The following is an 11,703-nucleotide window of genomic DNA, read 5'->3' on the forward strand; positions in this document are numbered from 1 at the left end:
CCTGACTAACCTTGTGGGACAGGTTTGTTTCAGGAAAAGCCCCACAGTTTGCAGAACAACATCCGAACCTCCTTGGAAAAAAAGAAGAGGGGCTCAGGGTCAACTTGGGGAAGCAAAGGGAGCATAAGTGATACAGGGCAGCAAGGTAAGTGGGGCATGATAACTCTGACTGCATTTGGGTCCAGGGCCCAAGGATCCTCTCAGGTAAAAACTAAATCGTATGATCTCTGAATAGCTGATGAGGAATAATTCTCTTCAGACCCTGCCCCGCTGAGACCTAGCTTGGTGCTGAATGTAAGGGGCATCGTTTCAATCCCCCTTCCCCTGAATGCCTGCTGTTCTCTAGGTCCTATAACCCAGGTGGCAGTACGGTCTAGTGACAAATCCTTCTCGTCTGCCTGGTCTGAGTACAGGGCTAGGAGCTCAGACCTTTTGTATCCCAGTCCTGTGTCACAAGCTTGTTGGCAGGCCGCGAGGAGAGTAAATTCAGCCTGCTTTGCAGGGGATTTTGAGGATAAAAGAGTTATTGGGCCAGGTCCTGAGATGACATGAATCAATAAGCCATCAGGAATTACTGCAGCTCAGGATATATTTGTGAAAACCTTTGAAAGGTGTGCTGTGCTGCTAGAAGGCAGAGGTGGTGCCTGCTGGCCCAGAGGAGACAGCAGACCGGAAAAACCCTCCTTTGCTGCTGCCCATGTTTGTAGGATTTGCTGATTGAGAAGTACCACTAGCCCTCATGCCTTCTGTTTTCTGCAGATCTCCAGGGGACTGTGTATATCTCCAAGTCCAGAAGCAAGGGAAGGCCAGCCATCTACAGATTCTCGCTCAATGCCAGTGTCCCTGCCCCCTGGCAGATGGTGTCACCGGGAGACGGGGAGGTGCCTTCATTCCAGGTGAGTCAGTCCAGGGATGTTGGACCCCTCTATCAAGAGTGCAGCACTCAACAGGTGAGCACAAGAGCCTCCTCCTGTTTCTCCACGGGGTCCTAGGTAGCTCAGGGTGAAATTTGCAGGGCTTTGCACTAAGGTAACTAACACGAGGGCCTGGCATCGTTAGAGATTATGCCTCGCAGTGCCACATTACTTATCTGTTGCTGTTGCGATGTGACTGTCAGCAATGGGAGCAGAAGTGTGGGTGTCTGTGGAGATCAGATGAGGCCTGGCATCATTGGCTGAGCTCATTCTAGTAGAAACTGCTACTGAGACAGCTGGATTCCCACTGCCTCCTTCTGTCTATTCACAGACACAGGCAAGCAGGCAACACTGCTTGTGCATAGGCCATATTGGACACACTTTCCCCCAGGACGACTCTCTTTCAGATGTCCCTCACCCTGGACAGAGCAGCCACCATTCAGCCTAGGCCACAGAGAATGGGGGTAGTGAGGGGCCCCATCACACACTGGCCAACCCTGGGAAGGAGGCAGGCTGGGGGCTGGCTGGGTTTGTGCCTGCAGTGCTCATTCTGTGTGGCTGTGCCAGTGCTCAGGGAGGAGGGGAGCGTGTGATGCTAATGTGCAATGGGTTGCAACCCTGTGGAGTTAAGTGTCTGTTTTCATTAATCCATTGCTTAGGTGTATAGAGTGCCTTTCGGTAACTTCACCAGGAAGCTGACAGCTTGTGTGTCCACAGTAGGGCTGCTTAAGCAGACGAGCCCCAGGAAGTGGATGATGACCACCTTGTCCTGTGACACCAAGAGAGGCTGGAAGTTCGACTTCAGTTTCTACGTGGCCGCCAAGGAGCAGCAGCGAACACGGTAACCTTCCAAAACCCACTCAGGGCCAGGCAGCAAAACCAGCACAGCCGAGTGGCTGATATGGGATGCCTAATGTCCAGTGCCAGTCCCTGCCCTCAGTTGGTAACATCCATGGCCCTAGGACTTGCTTTGCTGCAGATGTGCCCCATCTTTACAAATCTATTTTGCAGGCCCATAGCTTCATTAATGTGCCAAAGGCTTGACAGGTGCAGGACTGTGACTGGAGGCTTCTTTGGGTGGCAAAAAGACATTGCCGATCTTGGTCTTGCCCCTTATCCACCTGAACTCTTGGGCTGAACAGGCAGCACAGAATATGCAATGGCTAGGGATCCAGGTGTGGAGTTGCTCACATTTTCCTTTCCTTCTGTCACTGAGAACGACTGTTTCCATGTAATGCTTTGGACACATCATCTTTACTACCTCTGATCCCCCCATAACAAACTTTCTTTGCTGCACAGGAAACTGTATTTCGCCCAGTCGCACAAGCCCCCTTACCATGGCCGAGTGTGTGTAGCACCTCCTGGCTGTCTTCTCAGCTCTAGCCCAGATGGACCCACCAAAGGCATCCTTTATGTTCCCAGTGAGAAAGGTAAGCTGATGAGGACCTGTTCAGCCATGTCTGGCTGTCTGGGCCAGAGAGTCAGACCTCTTTTTTGCTGCCTTATGATGTAACCAACCTTTCTTCTGTATTTGACAGCAACACCCAAAGCAAAGCTGTCGGCCACTTCTGGATTTAATCCTTGCATGAACATGGGCTGCGGGAAGCCAGCGGTGCGGCCACTGGTAGACACGGGAGCCATGGTGTTTGTAGTGTTCGGTATCAGAGGTGTTAATCGCACAAGACGCCCGGACAACCACGTCATCGGAGACATGGTACACACATTCTGGCATGCTGGACAGGCATGCTCGGGGCTGATGAGTGAAGGACGGTCTCCCTGGATGGTGTTTAGTTAATCCCCACAGCCAAGGCAGTGTGGTCCAATGGTCTAGACAGATGGAATAGCGGAGATGGTAGCATTGTGATGAGCCAAAAGTACATTTCTGTCTTAGCAAATTCACAAATAATGGAGATTGGGAAGCCCTTACTGAAATCACTTCAGACTTTTCGGAAAAATCCCTGTCTGAGTGCAATATCTAACCTTCTAATTTTGAGTCTAAATCTGGCTTTCCTGAGGATTTTAGAAGCAAACCCATCTTGAGCTCAGTATGAAAATCTCACTACAAATTAAAGATCCAGGGAACTGACATTTTTCTATAATTGTTTATCTTGTTATGAATATTAACATGAAAAAATACAAATCAATTACTCTGGGGAAAGGTTACTAAATGTGACTTTTCCAGGAACAGCTTATCTCCAGATCTGATACCTTGACACATTCACAGCCTTTCCCCAGAAAAATTATGCTTAGCTCTGGTCACTTGGCAGATGCACTTCAGCTTTCTGCTGTTCTTCCTGCCTTCTAATTTGGGGGCACTGTGAGAATCAGCCTTTGCCTGTTTCCTCTGGAGGGGGCACTGCGAAATGCAGGCAGTGGAGCGGGCAGAAAGTTGGACTTACGTGCTGGGCACTGCTAGGGATTCAGAGCTGCTCCTTAGGCAGACCCTAATGTTTTTGGGCATGGCATGGTGGCTATTCATTTATCAGTGCTTCTGTCATACTGCCTGACTCTTTTTTTTTTTTTTGGGGGGGGGGGGGGGGCGCGGGCAGGGGGGGGGGGGGGGGGTGGGGTGTAGTTTCTTCCTGGATTATCTGGTGAGGCAAAGAGGTCCGGTGGGTTTTTCCACCATATAACCTGTGGTCTGTATAAGCTAGTCCCAGGCTGTGTAGCTGGGAGAGGACTCAGCTTCTGCCTTCTTGTGCCAGATGCTGTGTGTATGCCTCACGTGTGGTGCTCTTATTGTTGTGTCTCCTTGTGAAAGGGCAGCGTTATCTATGATGACAGCTTCGACCTCTTCAAAGAGATTGGCAACCTCTGCCGCCTCTGCAAAGCCATCGCCAGCAACACGGAGCTGGTGAAGCCAGGAGGGGCTCAGTGCCTGCCCTCTGGTAGGTAGGACTAACACCAGCCACGGAGTCCTTGGGGAGATCCTGGGTAGAGACTGGTTCTCACCCTCCAGTCTGAGGAGTGTGGCTGCTAAGGGCTTTTAAACTTTCAGATCCCAGCTTGATGAAGCAGGGAAAGGAAAGGGAGGTACCAGTCAATGATAAATGCAGGCAGTGCAGGGATGGGAGGTGTTTTCTCAGCAGTCAGCTCTCCTGGCCTGGCTGCAGCACAGCTCTGCCTGTTTCCACCTGGCTTAAGTCACGGCTCCCATCTCCATGGGCCATTCACCTCATGCTTCCGTGTGTTGTGCCAACCGTTTTGGGGATGAGAAATACACAGTGAGTGGGACAGGAACATCAGACTCCTGTTCTGCAGCTCTGCTTGCAGCAGTGTTTGTTTGAGCTGGGGTCGTCAACAGCAAACCAGAAAGGGTGGCTGCCTCTTGCCGCCTCCTTTTCTTCCCAAGGCAGCTTCACCCTTCTAGAACATGTCCCCAGTCATGCTTTCTGGGAGATGAGAAAGAGAAATGGTCTTTTTAACTCCAAAGACACTGTGCATATTCTTTGGGGTTTAATCCAGTGAAGACAAGAACAGAATCGCATCCGTTCTTTCCAGTCATGGGTATTGTTTGTGATACACTTACAATCTTTTGGACAAGTAAATATCATCTTAGTAGCTCCTGAATAACCAGCAAATCACACCTGATCTCATGATGAGGCTACTCACTGCCCCTGTGGCTTCACATACCTAATCAGTGACTGTCTCCTCCAACTTCAGAGGTCACAGGGTTGTGTAGCTGAGTCTAGGAAGTGTATATTGGCTTCAAGTCAAAAGCCAATCTCATGCCTGGAGAAAATCCCTGCCAGGTCAGGCAGACAGCTCCTTAGCACTTGCTGTTTGTACTGCTTCCTGACAGCTGGGGACAAACAGTGGTGATAGTGTCCTGTCCAGTGCTGATGGCACAGAGTGCTCTTTCAAGCTAGCAGCAGCTGAGGGCTCTGGTGCTGAGACCTCAAGGGCTTTGGCAAGTCAGACTTGCAAGGGAAGCAGCTGCTGACAAATGGGGCCTGCAACTTTCACCTGTTTTTTTTTTCCCCCTTGCTCCGATGTGCTTCCTTTCCCTGTCCTGTCCTCCATCCCTTGCTCTTTCTTTCTCTCCAGGTTACAGCATCTCCTCCTTTCTGCAGATGTTGCACCCTGAGTGCAAGAACATCCCTGAGCCAAACCTGCTGCCCGGACAGCTCTCTCATGGGGCAGTGGGCGTGAAGGATGGGAAGGTGCAGTGGATCTCCATGGCATTTGAATCGGTGAGCACATGGCACGCCATCTATCCTTGTGACGGTTTCATCTTGTGACTTCTGGGGGTTTAGCTCTGCTCTTTCTGCACTGGCCACTTTCATTTGCAGCCATAATTTAGTGTTTGCTAGTGTTTGTACCTTGTTGCAGACAGATGCCTGCACTCACAAGTTGCTAGAAGTTGCTGCTTATGCCACAATTCGCTCTTACCGTGAGAGCTCAGGCAAAGAGCTGGTGGCAGATTTGCCCATCTGCCACTGCCACTTCTGCCTGGTGCTGCAACTCCAGCTGGCTTGTTCTACCTCTTCCCTTGCCATGCATACCCTGCCCCAAAAAGCAGGACATGAGAATAACATGTTCATCTTCTTACAGACAACCTACAAAGGGAAATCTTCCTTCCAGACGTATGCTGACTACCTGAAATGGGAGACATTCCTGCAGCAGCAACTCCAGCTCTTCCCAGAGGGCTCTGCTCTCCGGCACGGTTTCCAGACCTGTGAGCACTGGAAGCAGATCTTCATGGAGATTATAGGCAAGTGACTGCCACGTTTCTCTACCTGAGGAGCCCACGCTCTCTGATACATCTCCACAGCACGGTCTGTCCCATCTGATGAGCACGTGTTGTATCTTCAGTCCCTTACCATTGCTGTGCAAGCTCCTAAAGCCTGTTTCTGCCCCAAGCAGTATATACTGTCAAAATCCTAGGCAGAGCCCAGGGAAATAGAGAAGGGAAGGGACTCTACCCTACTGATGTGAGAGGCAAGAAGTTGATCACCCGCTTTCTACTTTTTCATCCTCCCCTTCCCATCTCCCCCAGTGTGAGTCCCTGCCTGCCTTGTTGCCAGCAGGGACACAGTGCCTTTCTCATCCCAGCTGTCACCTTCCAGTAGTCAAATTAGCTGGCTCTTTTCTTCCAGGAGTGCAGAGTGCCCTGTACGGTCTTGTCCTCTCACTGGTTATTTGTGTGGCTGCAGTGGCGGTGTTTACCACTCACATCCTCCTCCTGCTGCCAGTGCTGCTCAGCATTTTAGGTAAAAACACCAATTCCAATGTGTCAAGCTCTCCCTTTCTCTGAAATTGGCGGGTTGTGGCACTGCTGAGTCTCTGGTGATTTGAACTGAATTGCTCTTACTCTGTGTAAACCCTTTTGGCTTTCCAGGAGCCAGTCCTGATATACCTAGGTGAATGGGAGAAACTCTCAACAAATGCACAGGAACCTCATTGGAAAAGTAGATTTGTGTGTCTAATTCCCAGTGTGTTTTATCTACACAATCCCCTCTATTTATTTAAATACGGGTTTTAGCTACACAAATGCTGTCCCTGCCTGTTATGTATAATAATGTGATTAAGTCCCACATGCTCTGAATAACAATTGTACTACTTCCCAAGGATCTGCACCACGGCTGCTGTTTCCAAGCAGTGGGAGATTTTAAAAGCTGAATATTTTAGTGGTTTTGTTAGTATTTGAAGCAAATTTGTAAATAGTTCCCTCTCCCTGGCTGGTGATTTGATGATATTGTGGACTAAGTGTGTTGCTAAACTTCTCTGTTTAAAAATCGAATCTGTCATTTTAAAACCACTTAGTCTCCCACACATGACTCACAAACAAACATCACTCTTGCCTTTAAGAAAAACCTGTACATGCACTCAGCCTGTGTATAACTCCAGCAAGCAAAACAAAAGGCCCTCTTTCCTGTAGCGCGTGTGTGCACGCATGTGCGCTTGCCTGGGCTTGGATTCATTTAGCAAGCATTAGTCTAGATTGGCATCAGTCTGTCAGTTTGCCTAATACTTAATTAGGTGCTTCACTGTCCCCAGCAGGTCTGATTACCTGATTGAATGGTCCCTGCAGCCAGTGGAAGGTGAGGGAAGTGTTTGCCTCTGTGGGCAGGAGGGAGTGAGTACAAGATTCAGGCTGGCTAGCATGCAGATCCGCAGGGGTACGATCCCAAACTCCCCAGTGATTGACTCATATCAGTAGGCCTGGGCAGCAGTCCCAGAGTCCTCTAAATTTGCCTAACATGACCTTCTTCACACAGGGGTGGTCTGCTTGGTGGTGACCATCATGTACTGGTCTGGCTGGGAAATGGGAGCTGTGGAAGCCATTTCCCTCTCCATCCTCGTTGGCTCCTCTGTCGATTACTGCGTGCACTTGGTGGAGGGCTACCTGCTGGCAGGGGAAAACCTGCCACTAAACCAGGCAGAGGTGAGCTCTTTTCTTCCTATAGCCTTGTATCCATTCCCCTCATGCCCTCCGTGCCACAGGCTGTGATGGGCAAAGGGGGATGCATCTTGCCACCCTCACAGCATGCCTGGGGTGCTTGCTGCTTGGCCAGCTGACTGGTGAGAGACTGATATGAGCTTGTGTACCTGAGTACAGTAAACCCAGCTGAGGGTCCAACCCACGTGGGTGTCCCTTTCTTACTGGCCACAGCTGTGTCCAAAGCAACCCCCTTTCATGCCCCAGTGAAGACAGTCTTGTGCTGGAATGGCCCTACACTCGTTCTGTAACCTCTGCAAACTGCTTTGCTATGCTGTGTTGGACCTCCAGGTCTTCTCCAGCCTTGTTAACATCTTTCCCCTCTTTGGGAAGAAGGAGACCGTAAAAGCTTGGGGATCTCCGATCCCAGGTATAGTGTCTGCATGCAGTGCCTCTGTTGTGTAGGCCCAGCAGTCAGTCTGATGTGGCTGAAAGGAGGCACAAACTCCAGCAGATTTTGCCTCTACTGGGTTTTAACTTCATGGCTGTTTGCCCAGTGTGCTCAGTGACTGCATGAACTGTCAGATTTGCACTCACACAGCATCTTTGTCCTGGACCAGGACACCATGAGCTAAGCCACCCTCTCAAAGGCTAAAACATTAGTGCAGCCCCATGTGCTTGTCCCCACTCCCCTTAACACTGCTGTCCTTTCTGCCAGGACCCCACAGCGTGCCGCCAGTGGAGGACGATTGAAGCAGTCCGTCACGTGGGTGTGGCAATTGTCTCGAGCGCCGTCACCACAGTGATTGCCACCATCCCACTGTTCTTCTGCATCATTGCCCCTTTTGCCAAGTTTGGGAAGATTGTGGCCCTCAACACAGGAGTCTCCATCCTGTACACATTAACTGTGAGCACAGCCCTGCTGAGCATCATGGGGCCTGGCACCTTCATCCGCAGCAGGACTTCCTGCCTCAAGGCTGTGGCGGGGGTGCTTCTTGCTGGCCTGCTGGGTCTATGCATCTGCCTCGCCCTGCTGAAGAGCGGATTTAAGATCCCTCTGCCTAATGGGACAGCCCTGTAGACCCTATGCCAAGAGCCACTTGCTCTGTCCTCTTGCTCCCTTTCTTTTTTCTTTTTTTTAAAGGATATTTTTTGTAAGAAAAAAAAAGAGGAAAAAAATCTCCTTTTTCCAGAAGTTTTTCAACTCCAGATGCACTTTATTTTCTAATAGGTTTTGCTCTAAACTTGTATTTATTTCAGTAGTGATGGATGGATGATGGACAGTGAGGGCTGCCCAGGGAATACCTGAGCCCATGAGTAGGAGGGGAGGAGGTCTCCTTCTCTCAGTTTTCTTTCTTCTTTTCTTTTTCTTTTTTCTTTTTTTTTTTAATGAACAGAGCTTTCTGGAACCGCAAAGCTAAAAGGGGAGAAGTTGGGAAGGCCATCTATCCCTTTCAAAACCCTTCCCTCCCCTTGGCCAGGGTCAGCATTGCAACGATGGCTCTTGAGGTGATGTCCTACCCCCATGCCAAGCCTGTGCCTCACTACCTGAGCCTTCGAAAACAGTAGTGAGCTGTTGGACAGGCCTGGGAAATAGCATTGTCTGGACCCCTTTGCCATGCCCTGTGCCCAGGCTAGACCAGCAGTGAACTTGCTGCACAGGAGCTCTTATGGGTGTCATTGTGGGATCCAGAGGTGTTGGGTGGCACCACCTGCAGTGACCTGCTTTCATCATTCGTGGGGGGCATCAGGACGCATGGCTTTCCCCTTCTTTCTGAAAGGACAGCATACCTTTCTCTGGGATCTCTTGGGTCTGTGAACAGCCATCAGGAATGCAATCGGTGCCCTCAGTGGCCTGCCCTCCTCTCCCTCATCACAGTAGTGAGGCCAAGGCAGTGTCAGTGCCCAGTCCCACCTCCTGCACAGTGCATGACCTCACCAGTCACTGCCTCTGCTCTTCATGTTGGAGAGAAAACACAGCCTTGAGGTCGCTGCAGAGCCTTTTGGTCATGGCAGTCAGCTCTTAGCCTGAGGACAAGCTAACTTCTGGGGCCAGGTAGAGCCCATGCCTGGTGGCATGCACGAATAAACAGTGGTGCATCCTCTGTGGCAGCTTAGAGACACCCTCCATTGTGGAGACATGAGGGCAGCGGAGCTTCAGCCTGTGGCTGCTGCCTGCTCAGAGCAGATGGTTTATATTAAAGTAAAATGAAATCACAAACTGGTGCCATTAACAAGTACATTTTAAGCATCACTGATTCGATCATATTTTTAAAATTGAAATAGCTAAGTGTGTGCATTGATATGCAGCACATCTGGTCCTTGGCAGAAGGGGAGGGATTGGGCCCACTGGGACATGCATTAAACATCATTTACAGGGATGCCAATAGAGGGGGGTGGCCAGAAAGCAGCCTGACTTCATTTGTTTGCAGATACCATGTCCCTGGTGGCTTTGTGTTCTCTGTCTGGATTGACCCCCTTTTTAAGATGGAAATTCCAGGAAGCCCATCCCCATTGCCAGCCAAGTTCTGGGGACTGCACTGCTGAGACAGACCAGCAGCTGCTTCTGCTTGGCTCAGTGTATCCCGGCTCTGATCCCTGCCAGTCTTACACCTTCACATCGTGTCATCCCTGTGAAACTGGATCAAATGTTTGTCCTAAAGGAGGTTCCCCAAGGTGTTAGCTGAAGAGAGGAGTGCCAGGACAGGACTCTTGCTGATGCCAGGGGAAAGCCAGAGTAATCCTGCTGCAAGCAGTGAGGGGGGTGAGAGCATGAGCAGAACACACCTGGTTTCTTCCTCTCCATCCCACGGTGCAGCTGAGTTACCCCTTTCTGCAAAGTGTTAAATGTTCCTTGGCACCTGCCTCTGATCTGCACCAGTTCCTTCATAATGAACCCTGTGCCCATGAATAAATGGTTCTGGAAAGGATTTTTGACTATCCTTAAGCTCTGCTGCTTTGATGGCTGCTGTGCACAGTTCAGCCCCAACATTGATCTGTGAGCCATGCTTTTCCTTATGTCTGTTCTCCAAATTTAATTACTGGTGGTGCCCTGAGCACTCCTAAGTGGCAGCAAGCGGAGAGGGCAGTGTGCTGATGACATACAGCCCCATGAGACCCATGTGGCTGTGTGCATGCAGCAGGGGGGAGAGCAAGGTAGCCCTAGTGCTGCTGCCAAGGATGCTCTGGCTGGCGGCTTGACCTGAATTTAGCTAATGCTTCAGACTCCTTGGTGTGATTAAAGCTGATGGGTATTTCCAGGTCACCAGACAAGAGAATAAGGTGTTGAGTGCACCCTTAGAGGAAGTTCCTCCTATGAGCATGAAGAAACCTTGAAAGGTCTTTAAGACAAGGCACAGATGTGCTTTGAATCCTGCTCATTTAAGCCCCTGGTGTCCCATGTTTGTGCTCACTATAAAAAGGCTATGTAAGCCCCCCACCTCTGGAGTGATTCTGGACACACCATGCTGGGACCATTCATTCAGCCACTCTTGGAAGGCAAAGTTTAATTTCAAAGTAGTGGAAAACCTTTTATGTCTCTTGGGTCTGATCTGCAGATAAAAATAACAAGAGTTCCCGGCACCTGACAGGATCTGTCCTGTTTTCTGGAGCAGGCAGGGGAAAGGACAAGCTATCATTTTCCTGCCTTCTCTCTGGCCAACCCAAGCTCACTCAGTGCAGAAGGGCTGGCTGGCACTAGCAGGAGCAGGGCATCACCTTGCCCTTGTTTGTCCAAGGTGGTACTGGGAGAGCAATGGCTGGAGCGATTCAGAAAGGAAAATGAGAGACTGAGATAAGTGCAGAGCTGTAGCAGATGATTCACAAAGGTATATTGGGGAGATTGTGCCCCTCCAGCAAGGAAACTGAGGCAAGGAGAGGAGGAGGAACTTACTCCAGACTAGTAGGATGTCAGAAGACCCAGGAGATGATCCTAGGTGATGCTTTTCACTGCAAGGACCCACTGGGTGTTGGTAAGCTGAAAACTTGATTAAACATAGTCGTGACACTTGTCTTAAGATCTAACTAGACATTTGCCCCTTCACCATTTCACTCTGCACAGCTCTGTGGTCAGGGTGGCTGGTGCTTTCTCCATGTGCTGTGGAGTGAAAGAGGCTTAGAGGTGGGACCCAGCCTTCCCCAAAATGCTTACAGCACTCTGATCTCCCCAAGCATCTGTGGAGACAATAAATCAGTAGCAGATGTGTACATCCATCTCCATGTAGGCAGTGTCCTCCTTGGGATTAGAAAATACTCATAAAATTATAGAGGTAAGAAAACGGATGGGTTTATCTGAGCAAACGTGAAGGTGGGCCTGACAGCCCTGCTGGGAATCGATGCTCTGAGGCAGATGCTAGTAGCAATAAAAAGCAAGGCCTCACCTGTCTGGCGCTGTTCTGGGAGCAGATG

General features: G+C 50.1%; 1 protein-coding gene across 1 annotated transcript in view; it reads left to right on the forward strand.

The window, feature by feature from the left end:
- The window catches only part of PTCHD2 (patched domain containing 2), a 17,631-nt gene extending 9,222 nt beyond the window's left edge, over positions 1 to 8,409 (forward strand). The window contains exons 10-20 of the mRNA XM_009325215.1: positions 23 to 145; positions 760 to 896; positions 1,574 to 1,755; positions 2,214 to 2,344; positions 2,453 to 2,628; positions 3,676 to 3,802; positions 4,962 to 5,107; positions 5,469 to 5,628; positions 6,014 to 6,127; positions 7,136 to 7,302; positions 8,015 to 8,409. Coding sequence (XP_009323490.1) covers positions 23 to 145; positions 760 to 896; positions 1,574 to 1,755; positions 2,214 to 2,344; positions 2,453 to 2,628; positions 3,676 to 3,802; positions 4,962 to 5,107; positions 5,469 to 5,628; positions 6,014 to 6,127; positions 7,136 to 7,302; positions 8,015 to 8,377 — 1,826 coding nt within the window. The 3' untranslated portion in view covers positions 8,378 to 8,409. The remainder of the gene's footprint in view (positions 1 to 22; positions 146 to 759; positions 897 to 1,573; positions 1,756 to 2,213; positions 2,345 to 2,452; positions 2,629 to 3,675; positions 3,803 to 4,961; positions 5,108 to 5,468; positions 5,629 to 6,013; positions 6,128 to 7,135; positions 7,303 to 8,014) is intronic.
- The last annotated feature ends 3,294 nt before the right edge of the window (positions 8,410 to 11,703 follow it).

The sequence above is a fragment of the Pygoscelis adeliae genome, unplaced genomic scaffold (genome assembly GCF_000699105.1).
Source record: "Pygoscelis adeliae isolate BGI_AS28 unplaced genomic scaffold, ASM69910v1 Scaffold36, whole genome shotgun sequence".
Lineage (NCBI taxonomy): Eukaryota > Metazoa > Chordata > Aves > Sphenisciformes > Spheniscidae > Pygoscelis > Pygoscelis adeliae.